We start from the raw sequence: 19,153 nt of genomic DNA on the forward strand, positions 1-19,153 counted from the left end.
ATTAAATGGAAGGGACATAGTGCTCGACATAATAAAATTTATAGAAATAATAGAAAAATAATCATAGAAAATAGGGAAAAGGTTCTGAAAAGCCCTTAAAATGTCCTTAAATTATTCTTTGGTTAGTCTGTATGAGCCATTCTGAATTATGGTTTATATTAACAATTCCTAAGATGCCGCTTTCTTTGTAATATTTTAAACATTGATTAGCAGCCACCATCAGCGCTTTGAGCGCTTTGATTCCAATTAAGTACTTGTGTATTGGATACTTATATATCGGCCTCTTTTAAGGTAGGAGTAAAAAATGTTTAATACTATTTCTTTAATTACATTTTGATAAAACATAACATTTAAAATAGTTTGCAGCATAAGCATAATGTTGATAAGACAAATTTAAGCTCATGATCTAGCAAGAGAATAAAGGCGAGCAGTAATTGGGATTTTAAAATATAAATGTTCCATTAGATGAACTATTTACACACTGAGGTAAATGTTTATTGTTTCTTTGTGTATTAATGGTCCTGTGATATATATTAGTTTATTGACTGCATCTTTAAACCATGTTTACTTCGTCGTTTCCTGTTACATACGGCCTTCTTTTTGTTCCACCAGGAACTTTGTTAATGTACATATGCCCAGACTCCGAATTCTTCAGCGACTTTATACTCTGGTTTTGCCCCAATCGAGCAATTCTAGTGCTTTAACGCGCTGTTCAAATGTCAAAACAGTTACTTTTTTACATTTTTCATCGGCCATTTTTTGTAAACAAATTAGTTCTCGCCTCAAACAGCTTCACGCGAGATAACGAACGGTAACTCTGTCATGTAAAATCTTGCGAGGGAGCGTCTCAAAGTCGCTGAAAACGGTCTAATAATCGATTCTGGAGCCTAATTTCACAGTCGCTTGTCTCGTAAGGCAGGGGGTTGCTTAATTCAGACTATTTTAATAGTAAATTGGGTCCGGAGCATAAAATAGGGTCCCATATGACAGGGAGTCGCTAAATTCAGGGGGTCGTTAAGGCAGTCTCAACTGTATTATAATAAGTCAGAGTTTAACTCAGCCCCACCAGGTCAAATACAATGCACAATATCTATCTATCTATCCATCTATCCACTGGTATTTCATTTTATTATTGGCTCATTAAAAGTGTTTTTTTTACCATAAGTAAGCTGACAAAATCATATGAAGCTGGTTTCAAAGCCGGTAAATCAAACACATATGAATACATCCTAAATGTTTTTGTTGTACAAAAAGGTATGATATTGTGTCTTAAACTGTCAGTTATGTAATTGCAAGGAAGTAAACTTATAGATACCACTGCTTATAAGTACTGGCCTTGAAGGCAAGAGTTGCTGTTCTTTGCAGATCACAACTAAAACTTCTGTTATTGATATTAACGATACTATCATAAATTTCACATTAATTTTGTAAAATCATTTTTATGCCTCCCTTTTATAGTTTTTGAACCGTCTGTCGGTCTGTCCGCAATTTTCGTGTCCGGTTCATATCTTTGTCATCCATGGATGGATTTTCAAATAACTTGGCGTGAATGTGTACCACAGTAAGACGACGTGTCGCGCGCAAGACCCAGGTCCGTAGCTCAAAGGTCAAGGTCACACTTAGACGTTAAAGGTCATTTTTCATGATAGTGCATTGATGGGCGTGTCTGGTCCATATCTTTGTCATCCATGGATTGATTTTCAAATAACTTGGCATGGATGTGTACCACAGTAAGATGAGATGTCGCGCGCAAGACCCAGATCCGTAGCTCAAAGGTCAAGGTCACACTTAGATGTTAAAGGTCATATACTTTGAATAAACTCTATGATTCCAAAGGGTCAGAAAATATTCCAGCACTGATTACAGATATGGGGAAACTATAAATCCTGGTCACAAGGCACTTAAGTATGCAGTTGTGATAGTTAATGAAATTTATTTAGTAGAGAAGGCAGCCAACCAAATCGTAGAAGACTGCATTTGATAGATTCTGTTCATGAGACAAAATGACCCCACTAACCATCCACAATTTTATTAAGATAAGGTAACAGTATATAGAGTTTACTTGAATAATTTATTGAGAAACAGAGTCTACTGTGCATCCTGATTGCAATTATTGCATTGCACTTTTGTGTTCATTACAACAGTTTGATTTCAAATGAACTTTTTGTTGTACAAAAAGGTATGATATTGTGTCTTAAACTGTCAGTTGTGTAATTGCAAGGGAAGTAAACTTATAGATACCACTGCTTATAAGTACTGGCCTTGAAGGCAAGAGTTGCTGTTCTTTGCAGATCACAACTAAAACTTCTGTTATTGATACAACGATACTATCATAAATTTCACATTAATTTTGTAAAACCATTTTAATGCCCCCAAAGGGAGGCATATAGTTTTTGAACCGTCTGTCGGTCTGTCCGCAATTTTCGTGTCCGGTTCATATCTTTGTCATCCATGGATGGATTTTCAAATAACTTGACGTGAATGTGTACCACAGTAAGACGACATGTCGCGCGCAAGACCCAGGTCCGTAGCTCAAAGGTCAAGGTCACACTTAGACGTTAAAGGTCATTTTTCATGATAGTGCATTGATGGGCGTGTCCGGTCCATATCTTTGTCATCCATGGATGGATTTTCAAATAACTTGGCATGGATGTGTACCACAGTAAGACGACATGTCGCGCGTAAGACCCAGGTCCGTAGCTCAAAGGTCAAGGTCACACTTAGACGTTAAAGGTCATATTTCTTGATAGTGCATTGATGGGCGTGTCCGGTCCATATCTTTGTCATTCATGCATGGATTTTAAAATTATTGGGCGTGAATGTGTACCACAGTAAGACGACGTGTCGCGCGCAAGACCCAGGTCTGTAGCTTAAAGATCAAGGTCACACTTAAACGTTAAAGGTCATATTTCATGATAGTGCATTGATGGGCGTGTCCGGTCCATATTTTTGTCATTCATGCATGGATTTTAAAATTATTGGGCATGAATGTGTACCACAGTAAGACGACATGTCGCGTGTAAGACCCAGGTCTGTAGTTCAAAGGTCAAGGTCACATTTAGACGTTAAAGGTCATATTTCATGATAGTGCATTGATGGGTGTGTCCGGTCCATATCTTTGTCATTCATGCATGGATTTTAAAATAACTATGCATGAATGTGTAGCACAGTAAGACGACGTGTCGCGCACAAGACCCAGGTCTGTAGGTCAAAGGTCCTAAACTCTAACATCGGCCATAACTATTCATTCAAAGTGCCATCGGGGGCATGTGTCATCCTATGGAGACAGCTCTTGTTGGTTATATCAAGGACTCAAAAATCAATTCTAGACTTTATTTAATATGTTTCTATCATTGAAAATTTTAAGGTCTATCAGATTCTCTAGATAATAGCTGCATGTGATGGTATGTAAATGTTGTTAATCCCCTGCCATGAGTGGTGGGGGGTTATAGGAATGGTCTCTGTCCGTCCTTCCGTCTTCCGTCCTTACGTCTGTACATAACAGTTTGTCTCCTAAACCCCTAGAAGGATTTTCATGAAACTTTGGTCAAATGATCACCTCATCAAGACGATGTGCAGTACTTATGAGTCAGCCATGTCTGCTCAAGGTCAAGGTCACAACTTAAGGTCAGTGGTTTGAGCCTTCCATTTTGTGTCTGCTCTGTATCTCCTAAACCCCTTGAAGGATTTTCATGATATTTGGTCAAATGATCGCCTCATCGAAACAATGTGCAGAACTCATGATTCAGCCTTGTCTGCTCAAGGTCATGCTAGATCACAACTTCAGGTCAAAGGTTTGAGCCTTCCATTTTGTGTCCGCTTTGTATCTCCTACACCTCTTGAAGGATTTTCATGATACTTGGGTCAAATGGTTTACCATGTTTGACCATGGCTGTGGTAATTGGCATCACAGTCATAAAACATGGTATCAGGCCATGGTCGACCATGGTTGTGGACCACAGTCAACCATGGCCGACCAAGGTCCATGACCATGGCGACAGTGGTGATTTCTAACTATCAAAAACTGTATAAATATGAATTTGAAAGTGTCTATATCTGTTTTTGCAAGTCAGTCATTTATTTGTCATAAAATTGCTAAGATGACAACAAATTATAGTCAGGCTATGAAAGTTTACCTTTGAATCTGTCTATAAATGCAGGAAAATTATTCTATATTAAACTAGGAAAACTTTTGGAGCCAAAATGCAGTCAGGCATCTTTGGTGCATTGTAAAACTTGATAAGTGTGAAAATTACTAACATGATCATGGTAGTCCATGGTCAAACTGTTGATAGTCTTTTCTAACCATGGTCGTCCATGGCCAATCTTATCTCACCATGGTCAACCGTGCTCCTGACCATGTTTTTACCATGGTATTTGATGGTTGACCACATTAAAACATGGTCAACCAACCATGGTCATCATTTCGCCTGGATTAACAAAATAACAACTTGGCACTCTCTGTCTTTGCGGACCTTTCAGCACTTGTAGTGAAAGTTGAAATGCTGTTGAAATCTCATGCATATTGGTAGAAGTTTAATGCTTCAGTGACCAAGGCTAAATCATTTATGCCTTGCAAAAAATTTAAAAAAACAACAGTATTTGAATTGTGTTTGCTGTTTCTTTTCAGACTTCTTCAGCCAGCAGAACGACTGGGGACTTACTGGTGTTATTGAGGCTCCGGACTTCAGCCGACTTGCATATGGCAACTTTTCGCCGTTCCAGGGTGCCATGGAGATGAAGTCAAACATGAACTCATATATGGGTCAAACATCAACACAGTCTTTAAGTCCGTCGAGCATGTTAGCAAGCTGCTCAGAAACGGGAACTATTCGCAAAAGGAAGTGCCCGTCAATTGAGTGAGTCCATGCACTTTGTAGATTTGTCAACCAAAATACATTGCAAAAGATCTCTGAATAAGTAAATATTAGCTTCTGTATGAAAGCTGATGTTTAAATTGAAGCTTGTTTAGAGAACAAGACTGTGAATATTATTCACAAGCACAGTCACTGGGCACAGCAAATGCTTCTTGTACTGATCTGACAAAAGCTCGTTGGCCTGGAACTAGTAACACACACTTGACTGTCAGTTCAGAGGTCCGAAGTTCAAATCTCAATCAAGGCTCTGGAAATTTCTGAGATGCTCTTAAATGTTTCCCACATAATTTAAAAGTAAACATTGTGAAGAAGGAAAATTAGGATGGTCAACTTAAACTTATTTCACAAACATTTTTTGTACAACTGTCTTTAAAATCTTGATTTTATTCAAGTATAATGGTACAGATCATGTGTATTCAATAATATTTCCAAATAACATTCTTTTTTGTACGTTCTGTAGGGCAAAAAGATCTTTTGGAAGCATAGAAAGCAATTATGCAAAATAACAGCAGGACTGAGTCTGTTCATGAGTAGTGAAACATGCAATGCCTCTCACACCCACTAGCAGTGGCGAAAGTGGAATTCTGTTATAAAGATACATATACTTTGAATAAACTCTATGATCCCAAAGGGTCAGAAAATATTCCAGCACTGTTTCCAGATATGGGGAAACTATAAATCCTGGTCACAAGACACTTAAGTATGCTGTTGTGATAGTTAATTAAATCTATTTAGAGATACTTTGGAACAGGGCTTCGGAAATTTGCCGGTTTGTCGGTTTTGGACCGATTTTTTACTTTTCAGACCGATTCATAAAGTGAAAAAACAAAAAAAATCGGTCCCGTAAAAATGGAGAAAAGTATAAATTTCTGTCTGATATCTCAATACACCATCTACAGCCAAGCAGGAAATTGTTGGTCGCACCCTCAGATAATAAACCTGTCAAACAGTCTGACTGTCACTTTGATAATCGGTCCGTAATTAGCACGTGACGCAATCAGTACTAGCGCGGCACATCCTTTAATGTTTGCAGACAGCCGACTGCAATGTATTAAACATTTTTGACTGGTTTCCAAATATGTCTGACTGGATCCAAATCATTTCGACTGGGATCCACTTCTTTTATTTAAAATCCGATGGATGGTTTATTTCAAAAGGCTATGTTTCATCATGGTAAAAAACAAATGGTCACTGCATTTAATCAAAGAGCTATAATTGTACATTATAGGTCTTTGATTTAATGAGACATCACACGGAAAACCAATCAAAATATTTTTTATAATTACTTGATTTGAAATAATTACAAGATTCATTTGTTGGGGCTCCAGTTGAAGTGCAGAAAATCGTCTTTGCAACCCGACGGTGCAAAAAAGAAAAAGAAAAAAAAATGGACTGGCAACACGAATGATAAAGAAAATCGGAGTGGTGCTGTTTATCAAATCGGTCTTTTAAAAAACGTTTCAAAATGAAATTTTGTTTACATCAGAAGATAACTTTTAAAATGTAGCTGCTTATTGAAGTACAACATAAGTGAAATGAAATATCCGTGGCCAACACGCGTGACCTTTTGGTACTATACATGCGGGAAATTAGATCTTAGCGTTCATATAACGTACACATTCGGTCCGCGGCAGAGTATTCTTAAAATACCGAGACTGTTTAGCAGAGAATATGTGTCATGTAATTGTATTTTATAGAATTCCGCCAAAGAATGAGGAAACATCACAAAGTATCTGCCGTGTATACGGTACCGGTCACGTGCGTTGGCTTTTAGACTAGTTACGCACACGGTGTCAATGCCTCGGTAATTTTATCCTTACAAGTATTTTCTCGGAAAAAAATTGAAATTTAAACAAAGTAACAATCACACATAACACTGAATAACTGTCTTCATTGTATGGAAACACGCGGTGACCGGTAACTCAGTTTTAATGCATGACATGATTATATCTTTACTCTATCACGTTTTACAAAATATGTAATATTGGGAATGCAGTGGGTGGGGTAGCGCCGATGTCAGGATTTTCGTTTCGGACCGATTGAGTTATCAAAATTTCCGGAGCCCTGCTTTGGAAGTATAGAAGGCAGCCCAGCAAATCATGCATTTGACTGATTCTGTTCATGAGACAAAATAACCACATGAAGCATTCGCAATTTTATTAAGATAAGATAACAGTACATTGAGTTTACATGAATAATTTATTGAGAAACAGAGTCTACTGTGCATCATGATTGAAATTATTGCATTGCACTTTTGTGTTCATTACAACAGTTTGATTTCAAATGAACTGCAATATTTATATCTTTTTGATTTAAAAAATTTGAAAGCAGATTTACACAAATAAAAAATTTGACAAAATTAACCATGCTTCTGAATTAAAACATGACAGCACACATAGATATAACAAGATGATTTTGTCATCTATTCATTAGACATTTATGAGCCTTTGTACATCTTTCAAGTATGTCTGTAGAAGCCCTGAAATAAGCCTGGTAGTGCTTTATTTTTCTACATAGCGGTCATGTGCTTTCTTATTCATCTTGAAGTAGCGTGTGTTGTAACCCCCCCCCCCACCCCCCTCCCCACCCCACTTCAGGCAATTATGCATGCATAATTATTTTGCTATTTTGGAGTCTTGAAAAAAAAAGAACAACAATATTGTCATGATTTTCAGTTTGTAATATATTTTTGTGATGTCATAGGAGCCTGTATAATTATGTGTACGTTAGAAAACCTTATGCTACACGTACATGTTTGCATTTGGACAGATTTTCTTTTCTTGCACACCGGACTGGCGTTTCCGGTGATTTTACCCATGCCGGCAAAACCCATCTGGCACCCCCCATGCCAAATGACTCTCGTGCTGTTAATGACAACTCGTGGTTCATGTACTGATAATATATTGTTTATGTAAAATACGAAAAAAGCAAGTACCTTCATAGTTTCTCTCCGTTCCTTATAGTATATTTCTCGATTCAAAATACGTTAGTTTATCGTAAAAACATAACGTTACGTTACAAACGATAAAACTAATGTGGAATTTTGTTATTGTGCGTAACTCAAAACATCATGACATCACTTCTGCTTACGGACGTTAATTTCCCACGCTTTGTATTCATTCTCTACTATAAGAAAGTGTGCTAAAAAGAAAGTATTTCTACCTTTTGTAAAATACGGTATGCAAGAAAAATAATCTGCCAGAATGAAATGCTAACACGTATATGCTATGCAAGAAAAAATATCAGTCATGTGTTTACGAATCGGATGGAAATATCCATCCCTCAGCCACCTGCGCATGGGTGGTAATTCGGCATTAGCCTCATTACCGCCCAATGCGCAGGTGCCCTAGGGACGGATATTTCTATCTGATTCGTAAACACATGACAGATATCATTATACCATATGATTTGCATTCTTCCGCTCAGACATTATATTGAAATGATTTCCATTTTGATATTGCAGTTTGTCGACAGAGGGTATTGATGATGATGATGATGGCAATGACCCAGATGATGTGAAAAAATTTGCTAGGTATGTTTGTAAAACATGGTATTGTGACTGAAAATATGAATATTAAATAAAAGACATTTTTATGCTCTCTGAAAATCTTTGAGGGAAAATATAGTGGCCACTTCGTGTGTTAAGTTGATCATTGAAAAAAAAATGCCAGGTGAATAATTTTTATTTAAAAAAACTAAGTATATCAGTGGAATTAAGTAAGGTTTACGTAGATAAAATGAAATCTTGTGTTGACAAAAACCCAGAAATGTGAATTTTACTTCCTTGAGTAAAATTTTAGTTGAAAGAAAAGAATACATGAGTTACATTGTATTACATTCTCTAAATGACTGCAAATGCTGTGTATCACAGAAATTCTCAACAGAAGTGTAAATACTGTAAATTTTGATAATTGGAAAACATTCACAGGAAAACAATAGTGATCTGACTGAACTGCCTTGTTGTTGGTAAACGGTTTCTACATCTTACTGTGTTTTTAGCTGACTTGAACTTTGTCCAGGATGAGCTATTAGTACATGTGGGTGTCCCAGGTACCCCACTTCATCAGTGGATTTTAAGAAATATTTACAAGACAATTTAAGATTGCTTAGTGGCAGAAATTCTTTACTTTTCTCTGCTATTAAACAGTAGCTTCCTTCCTTCATAGAAACAACCAGTTAGTTCTTTGGCAGTTCTAAACCACTGTTGACCAAACTAGGTCATAATGTTAACTGGCATAATATCCCAGTTGAGCTCAGAAACAACTGGATCCTCCAATTCTCAGGAGTTATGGCCCTTGAGTTGATCAAAATTGCAAAAGTTGGCAGTGTCCATTTTATGCTTAATAATTAGAGTATTTTGAAGAAAAGTGGGTATGTTATTTTGCTCATTATCAATCTGTCTGTCTGTTAGTTACTAAGGTCAGTCTGTCGTTAGACCATTTGCTTTTCAATCAGTAACTAGAGAATGGTTGGTCTCACATTGGTCAAACGTCATAGGATAATTGCCTGTGGTTAGTAGATGACTATGGTTTTGATGGTTTAGGTCAAAGGTCAAGGTCACTGTGACCTCAAGACTGAAAATGGTTTCTGCTTTATAACTAAAGAACCGCTTACAGTTGTACAACATTATAGGATGATTGTTGTTAGTAGATGACTCCTTTTGATTTTATGGTAGGAAGGTCAGAGATCAAGGTCACAGTAACCTCTAGACTGAAAACATTTGCCGCTCAATAATCAAAGAAAGCTTTGGCTGTCAATCTTCATATGATGGTTGCCTGTAGTCAGATGATGAAGCCTGTTATTAGTCTGTCTGTCCGTCCGTCTGTCTTTCATTCTGTCTGTCCGAGGGAACTAGAGAACATAATATTGGGTACTGAGGACAATAGGTTACGGTAAATTCTATTTATTCTGTACTGCTTATTGGGTACTTATTGTCTCTTGTTGGGTACTTTATAACAAAAGAAATACCAAATGAATGTCCGTTTCGTAATAAAGTCCATCTGCAAATCTGGATCCTGCAATTACTAAAAAAGTATTTAAGATAAGTTCATGAAACTTGGTTTGTGAATAGAGAGCAATATGTAGAATATTGGCATACATGACGTACGTATCCTTGTAGGTCAAAGATCAAGGTTTATATTGAAGGTCAAGTAAAACACTTCTTCTCGTGAACCACTTGATGGACCTTAACTAAAGATGTTCTGATGTATCCATATATTGACCCCTGTCAAGGTTGTTTAAAATGGTTCCTCTTGATCCCTTTAAGGGCTGCCCATCAGAGCTAAAAAAAGAAAGAAAAACCTTTAAATGACTTCTTATGAACCACTTGATAGATCTTAAAATGTAGCACCTTGAGTTAACTATTTGCAAGTGGTTCTGCTTGATGGCACTAAAGGGACAGCTGGAGCTTCAAAGGAAAACCTTTAATTAGCTTGTTCTCTCAAATTGCTTGATGGATGTGTGCTGAACTTTGTCAAAGGCATCCTAGCAAGTTTGTGCAAATGGTTCCACTCGACTTCCTCTTTCTTGCCAGGGTCTTGTCTATCATATTTCGGGACACCATTTAAAATTGCAGCATTAATGATACAGTATGTCATGACATTAATTAAGGTCAAAAGGTCAAGGTCAGGTAAGTATCTGGGTTACTATAGCCCAATTGTTTAAGTAGTGGTGACCTTGACCCCACTGGTTGGATATGCAATCCTTATATTGGTCTTGCTTTAAGTTAGTGATAACCCTTTTAATATATCAATCCAAACTAAAGTTATTGCCAAGATACTATTTACCATTCCATCATGATCTGCTGCAGCTGCTATATAAACATACAGCAAACGGCTATCAGGATGTGTATTTTACAAGTTCTACAGTGCATTTAATGAAGGCACCTTAAGTGTCAAATACTATTGAAGTAAAGAACTTGTAATCCATTTTCCAATCATCCAGAATCCACTGTTTATGTAGTTTATATGCCACAATGTCATGGTGTGTATTTCACTAGTTGTGTATTCATTTGTCATCATAAGTCACAAGTTCTATTTTTAGAAACTGCATAGACTTCATAAACTTTGAATAAAGTATTTACTTATGATTTCTTCCATACCAGACCTAAGATGTTATTCAAAATTTTCACTTTCAAAACAGCAAACAGCCTGCTGAATGACATACCGAAATAAAATGTAGTGCTGTAAAATGTAAAGTTTTTGCATGGTTTGACTCGAAATAATAAATATGTTCCAATAGTTGTATCAGTTAATAAAATATTATATGGGTAGTCGTTCGTAAACAATTTAATCACTTGTACGGCACACTCGATGTATCATAACCCCTGCCCATATTTTATTGACTGATAAAATATAGGTAAATATTTCTTAAATAAGTGGCATTCTACCATGACGGTCAAGGGGATAGGGTAGGGGAAGGATTGTGGATGGGTTGCACTTGCATGTTTTACATCTCTATTTACTTTACAAAGGAGTATGATGATATTTTCATAGTTTCTATGGAGATAAATTATATATGAAGGTAGTTAAAATCAATACATAATTAGGTTTTATTGCATGGCAGTAGAGCTTTTCTTGAGACTTCATTACTTTAACCTATCACCATATAGGATACTGGAATATAGTACTTAAATTTGCTGCCCTTTAAATCAAAATAAACTTTCTATTGTGATATTGCTGTATGTTATTTTGAAATTCATGGTTTATGCTACAAGATAACATCATCTCATTGATAACATTGGCATTTCATGATTAAATCTCTCTTTAAAAATGTTCATCTTTGTTCAGAAACATTCAAACTTTACAGCTACTGTTAATTTAGTTTCTCCACAATAAGTAAAGACCACTTTGACCTACAGTCATCAAACTTCATAGAATAATAATGTCTGTAGTTAGAGTATGACCCTTATCTGTAGGCCAAAGGTCAAGGTTCCAATGACCATGAGACTAGAAGTGGTTTCCACTCAATAAGTTAAGATTGATTGGCTTATACTTGTGAAACTTTATTGAATGATTACTTATGGTCAGTAGATGACCCCTGTTGTTTTTGAGAGTGATGTATTGGTCAAAGGTCAAGGTCACAATGACCTTGAGACTGAAAATGGTTTCAGCTTAATAAGTTAAAAACTGATTTGGCCTAGAGTTGTAAAACTTTACAGAATGATTACTTGTGGTCAGTAGATGACCACTATTGTTTTGAGAGGTGATGTGTAGGTCAAAGGTCAAGTTCATAATGATCTTGAGTTTCAACTTAAGTCAAGGCAGTTTTAACAAGACAAACTTTATAGAGTGATTACTTGTGGTCAATACATGACCCATGTTGTTTTTGGATCAGTAGGTCAGTGGTCAGGGTCACAGTAACCTAAAGACTGGAAATGGTATCTGCTCAATTGGTGAAGATTTTTTTTGGCTTATGGTGGTCATATTTCTTGGGTTGATTGTCTGTTATTACCCTAATTGATTTGGGAGACAGTAGGTCAGAGGTCACAGACACATTGACCTTGTTTATGCTCAGTAACTTTAGTATGTTTTAGCCTACCGCCTTCAAACCTCATAGGATGATTGCTTGTATGTAATGTTTTGAGGGACAGTAGGTCAAAGGTCAGGGTTGCAGTGACTTGAGGCTGAAAATATTCAGCTCAGTAACTAAAAAATACTTAGACCTATAGTCCACAAACTTCATAGACTTATTGCCTTTGTTCAAAGGGTGATTCCTATTTTTTTGGGGTTCAAAGTCGAGAGTCGTAGTAATCTTAGGACTGAAAATGGGACATGCCATCTTGGGGAGTATAATATTATGCGTTTTACAAACAGCTCTTGATAACTTGTACAGAAAAGTGGATAAATTTGGAGAAAAACATAGAAAAGATGTGAAATAAAAAGAAACCTTGTTTGTATAATTAAAAATGAAGAGGTTATGCTGTAACAAGCAAAAGATTTGTCCTGTGATGAGAAAGATACTTGGCCATATTCATGTTATACAAAGGAAGGTTGTTCATCTGTCTTTAGCTGAAAAGTCGGTCATAAGTCTCTTCACAAAAGAGAAAGGTGCAATATAGTTTGTAGCTCTGTAATGAGGCTTTATTTCTTGCATCCAACCCAGTAATTAATTCTTGATTTACTGGAAGTGACATGAAATTGATTTTGATCTCACTTTGATTCCTTTATGTAAGTCTGGTATGAGAAAACATGGTCATGACATTGTCAGTACTCTTGCACTCATTGTTAGTACTCATCCATTCTTTTTAGCTCATCTGATTTTTTGAAAAAAAAAATGATGAGTTATTGTCATCACTTGAGCGGTTGTCGGCGTCGGCGTCGGCGTTGCCTGGTTAAGTTTTATGTTTAGGTCAGCTTTTCTCCTAAACTATCAAAGCTATTGAAATACTTGTTCACCATCATAAGCTGACCCTGTATAGCAAGAAACGTAACTCCATCTTGCTTTTTGCAAGATTTATGGCCCCTTTTGTACTTAGAAAATATCAGATTTCTTGGTTAAGTTTTATGTTTAGGTCAACTTTTCTCCTAAACTATCAAAGCTATTGCTTTGAAACTTGGAATACTTGTTTACCATCATAAGCAGACCCTTTACATCAAGAAACATAACTCCATCTTGCTTTTTGCAATAATTATTGCCCCTTTTGGACTTAGAAAATCAGTTTTCTTGGTTAAGTTTTATGTTTAGGTCAGCTTTTATCCTAAACTATCAAAGCTATTGCTTTAAAACTTGCAACACTTGTTCACCATCATAAGCTGACCCTGTACAGCAAGAAACATAACTCCAACCTGCTTTTTGCAAGATTTATGGCCCCTTTTGGACTTAGAAAATATCAGATTTCTTGGTTAAGTTTTATGTTTAGGTCAACTTTTTCTCTTAAACTATCAAAGCTATTGCTTTGAAACTTGCATCACTTGTTCACCATCATAAGCTGACCCTGTACAGCAAGCAACATAACTCCATACTGCTTTTTGCAATAATTATTGCCCCTTTTGGACTTAGAAAATCATTTTCTTGGTTGAGTATTATGTTTAAGTATACTTTTCTCATAAACTATCAAAGCTATTGCTTTAAAACTTGCAACAGTTTTTCACCATCATAAGTGGACACTGCACATCAAGAAACATAACTCTATCCTGCTTTTTGCAAGAATGATGGCCCTTTTTAGACTTAGAAAATCATGGGTAGGACAATATTTCTATTATACAAAAAAAATCAGATGAGCGTCAGCACCCGCAAGGCGGTGCTCTTGTTGTACAGTGTGTTTCCCTGATATTTTGTCTACCATTTTTCAAGCACCTTGCCATGTGAGTGTTTTCAAAAATGTGGTGACATTTTTAGCCCACCATCATGATGATGGTGGGCTATTAAAATCACTCTGCGTCCGTGGTCCGTCCGTCCGTCATTCCGTCCGTCCGTCCGTCCGTCCGTTAACAATTTCTCGTTATCGCATCTCCTCAGAAACTACTGGGGGGATTTTGACCAAACTTTGTCAGAATGATGTATTGGTACCCTAGTTGTGTCCCCCTGAAAATCAGACTGGTTCAACAATTTATGAATGAGTTATGGCCCTTTGTTTATTTCTATAATTTATATAGATTTATATAGGGAAAAACTTTGAAAACCTTCTTGTCCAAAACCACAGAGCCTAGGGCTTTGATATTTGGTATGAAGCATCATCTAGTGGTCCTCTACCAAGATGATTCAAATTATTTCTCTGGGGTCAAATATGGCCCCGCCCTGGGGGTCACATGGTTTATATAGACTTATATAGGGAAAAACTTTGAATAATCTCTTGTCCAAAACCACAGGGCCTAGGGCTTTGATATTTTGTATGTGACATAATCTAGTGGTCTTCAACTAAGATTGTTCAAATTATACCCCTAGGGTCAAATATGGCCCCGCCCTGGGGGTCATATGGTTTACATAGACTTATATAGGGAAAAACTTTGAAAATCTTCTTGTCCAAACCACAAAGCCTAGGGCTTTGATACTTGTAATGTAGCATCATCTAGTGGTTCTCTACCAAGTTTGTTCAAATTATCCTCCTAGGGTTAAATATGGCCCCGCCCCGGGGGTCACATGGTTCATATAGACTTATATAGGGAAAAGCTTTTAAAATGTTCTTGTCAGTAACTACAACATTCAAACTTGGACCACATGTATATTTTTGAGTGGCAAGATGAACCTTGACATGAGTTGACCTTGATTTTGACCTTGTGACCTACTTTCACATTTCTGTAGCTACAGCCTTCAAATTTGGACCACATGCATAATTTTGTGCACTGGAAAAAACTTTGACCTTTATTTTGACCTAGTGACCTACTTTCACATTTTTGAAGGTACAGGCATCAAATTTGGACCATATGCATAGTTTCGTGTTTCAAAATGAAATTTGACATTGATTTTGACCTAGTGACCTACTTTCACATTTCTCAAGCTACAGCCTTCAAATTTGGACTACATGCATAGTTTTGTGTACCGAAAAAAACTTTGACCTTGACATTGACCTAGTGACCTACTTTCACATTTTTGAAGGTACAGGCTTCAAATTTGGACCACATGCATAGTTTTGTATTCTGAAATAAAATTTGACCTTGATTTTGACCTAGTGACCTACTTTTACATTTCTCAAGCTACAGCCTTCAAATTTGGACCACTTGCATAGTTTTGTGTACTGAAATGACCTTTGACCTTTACATTGACCTAGTGACCTACTTTCACATTTTTAGGTACAGGCTTCAAATTTGGACCACATGCATAGTTTTGTATTCCGAAATAAAATTTGACCTTGATTTTGACCTAGTGACCTACTTTTACATTTCTCAAGCTACAGCCTTCAGATTTGGACCACATGCATAGTTTTGTGTACCGAAACAAACTTTGACCTTTACATTGACCTAGTGACCTACTTTCACATTTTTGAAGGTACAGGCTTCATATTTGGACCACATGCATAGTTTTGTATTCCGAAGTAAAATTTGACCTGGATTTTGACCTAGTGACCTACTTTTACATTTCTCAAGCTACAGCCTTCAAATTTGGACCACTTGCATAGATTTGTGTTGTGTACGGAAATGAAATTTGACCTTGAGCTAGTCAGTAAGTCTTGAAATTTGGAACACTCAAAAATGGCACATTGGTGGGCGCCAAGATCACTCTGTGATCTCTTGTTCTCCTCTTATTTGTTTTCTGGGTGAGATATTGTGTATTCTGTGTCTGTGCTCAATTATCTGGTTGTCTTCCTAAACTTTTATTTGTGCACGATGTAGCCATTTCATTTTTAGACGGATTTCAATAAAACTTATATATAATAGTTATGTTTCCAAATGAAAATGGTTCCTTTCTTAAATCCTGATTTTAGTGTTCTTTTATTGTCAGAGTTAACTTTTTCTTTTGGACACCAAAGCACTTGTATCTTTCATTAAGGTTTTATCCAAAGTTTTGGCAGTGATTCTGTTATATAAGGTATATAGCAGCATAACTTTGGTTACCTCCCTTATGTTCTGGCAGGCACAAATTACCACTTTTACACCTGATTAGCTACGTATTTAATAATTAAAGGAGCATTTGTGCAGATCTTTGTCCATTTTTTTTTTTGAAATTTTGAAATAATTTCAATGGCTAGGTTTGAAGATAATGTAAAACAAGATGATTCAGTGCATTCTAGGTTGTACTTGTTACAAAACACAGGTGAAGTTTATAACATATGTATGTAAGCTCCCAGAAGTGTGAGTCTTATGAAGGAATTCAGCTGCACAGAAAACCAGTAAACGCTGAAAGTTATAAGGAGACGAGGGAAATGCTCTAGCAATTCATGGTTTCAAACCATTCTAATGTAGAATATAATTGGCCATGGACTACATGATTTGCTGGAGTGACAGCCCTTATGTGTCATACTAATAAAATATCAGCTTAAATGATGTAGATTTATGATTCAGAATACTTTCTTTAATATTTCTGTATAAAAGCAATTGATAATTAAAAATTTTATATATTTACAGGCAGAATCACAGTGAAATAGAGAAACGGCGCCGAGATAAAATGAACACATACATCATGCAGTTATCTACCATGTTGCCCATGTGTAATGCCATGAATAGAAAGTGTGACAAACTTACAGTTCTGAGAATGGCCGTTCAGCACATGAAGTCATTGAGAGGTAAGTGAACAAGATATTTATGGGTTATGAAATCACTGAGATGTTAGTGAACAAGATATTATTGGTTATGAAATCACTGAGATGTTAGTGAACAAGATATTTATGGGTTATGAAATCACTGAGAGGTTAGTACAGAATATTTATGGGTTATGAAATCACTGAGAGGTTAGTGAACAAGATATTTATGGTTTCCACTCTCTGACTTGAGTAATTTCTAATCCAGTGTTCACCAGTCCGAATACTTAGGGACATAATTTGTTGGCAAAGTTTGATAACTAGGTGTTTAGTTCGAGTCACTCTTGAGGGATAGTCTTTGAAATACTTAAAGTTGGGAAAACTGACAATGTCGGATTTATAATTTAGGAAATTCCTTTTTAATTTTCATCAAACTTAGAATGTTTTTGTGCATATTATCTTGGCCAGGTTTGATAACCAGCTGGAGAGTATTTGTTTCTCTGTAATATAGGCTGTTAGATTAGTCAAGATTGAGAAAATTGACAACTAGCCTGCTCAGTAAGTAAAGTAATTTAAAAGTAAAAAAATAACCTGTTGTGGAGGGCATTTATTTCGACAGCTTTGCATTCCTGTTTACATTCTATTTCAGGTTCATCAACTTCTTACACCGAAGCATTGCATAAACCATCATTCCTGTCAGAAGATGAACTCAAACATATCATACTGGAGGTAAACGTTTTAGCTTTACTATTAAAGGAATAAGGAGGGCTGTTGTACTTGACCTGGCATTACCATTCCCATTGCCTTTTTATTCAGGGTAAAGCTTTATGGCAAGATCCTCAATTTCACTATGTCTTCTTTATTTCTGCCTCAGTTGTCAAACTTGTCATCAAGACTTCATGTAAGGAAGCCCGCCTGCTTAGCTTAAAAGATCTACGGATCGCGGGGTCGCGAGTTCGAACTCTGGGCGAGAGGTATGTTCTCCATGACGATTTGATAAAAGACATTGTGTCTCAAATCATTCGTCCTCCACCACTGATTCATGTAGAGAAGTTGGCAGTTACTTGCGGAGAACAGGTTTGTACTGGTACAGAATCCTGGAACACTGGTTAGGTTAACTGCCCGCTGTTACATAACTGAAATACTGTTGAAAAACGGCGTTAAACCCAAACAAACAAACATCATGTAAGAGTTGGTCTTGGTAAGATGAAGACATCTTTCGGTTTAGGGTCGGGTACCTCAAAGTTCAAGGTCATTGGGGCGAAATATTGTACAAGATGATGGTTAAAGTTTTAAGGCAACCATCTCAATTTCACCATATATTCTTAACTACTGCCTTTATAATCAACAAACCTCGTATATGGATTGATCTTAGTAAGTGGTGGACTGTTTGGTTTAGGGCCAGCTACCTTAAAGGTCAAGGTCCCTTGGGTCAGAGTTTGTGATAGTTTTTGGTAAAAAAATAAATCACCTCCTACTTCCCTATCCCGCAAGAAGAAATAAAAAAAAAAATTTCTCACACAAACTAATAACTAACCCCTCCCACCAACACAATAATTTTTTTACAGCTCACCTGAGCATGAAGTTTTAGACTGGATGGAAGTCCATTGTCTATCCATTTGCCTGGAAGCAGGGCTTATTTTCTCTGTATGACAATAATTGAAAACTATGAAAATTTTCTCCTCTTAAACTGCTGGCTAGATTTGAAATGTTTTTACTGCAATGTTTTTTGGGTTTTCTTCTTCTAAAGTCCTTCAAATTATTTTGTTTCTTTAAAAAAAACATAGCCACCAGGGGGCGGGCTGGTGTTCCCTATATGGCAATTTGGAAAACTTTGACAATCTTCCTCTGAAACAACTGGCCAGATTCTAAAATAATTTCACAGCATTGTTCCCTTTTCCAGAATTAGTCAATCCAACAATGAATGTCAGGTGAGCGATCTAGGTCCATCATGGCCCTCTTCTTGACATTTCTCATGCTTGTATAGTATAATAATAATATCTAGGTATTTTTAAATAGTTGAGGATGCTGTCATTTGGACAGCTCTTGTTATTTACCATAGATTGTTGAGAAAAACATATACATTTACATATATATATACAAAACTTTGATAAGTTTATTACCACCTTTACTGTAACTTCTGGAATGGAATGTTTGCTAT

The 19,153-nt window shown here is 36.5% G+C and overlaps 1 protein-coding gene across 1 annotated transcript in view; it reads left to right on the plus strand.

Annotated features, from left to right (window-relative positions):
- Positions 1-19,153, plus strand: part of LOC123535667 (protein cycle-like) — a 139,350-nt gene that overhangs the window by 48,778 nt on the left and 71,419 nt on the right. The window contains exons 3-6 of the mRNA XM_045318415.2: positions 4,631-4,859; positions 8,341-8,409; positions 16,880-17,037; positions 17,642-17,721. Coding sequence (XP_045174350.1) covers positions 4,732-4,859; positions 8,341-8,409; positions 16,880-17,037; positions 17,642-17,721 — 435 coding nt within the window. The 5' untranslated portion in view covers positions 4,631-4,731. The remainder of the gene's footprint in view (positions 1-4,630; positions 4,860-8,340; positions 8,410-16,879; positions 17,038-17,641; positions 17,722-19,153) is intronic.

This window comes from Mercenaria mercenaria, chromosome 17, assembly GCF_021730395.1.
Source record: "Mercenaria mercenaria strain notata chromosome 17, MADL_Memer_1, whole genome shotgun sequence".
In the NCBI taxonomy this organism is placed as follows: Eukaryota; Metazoa; Mollusca; class Bivalvia; order Venerida; family Veneridae; genus Mercenaria; species Mercenaria mercenaria.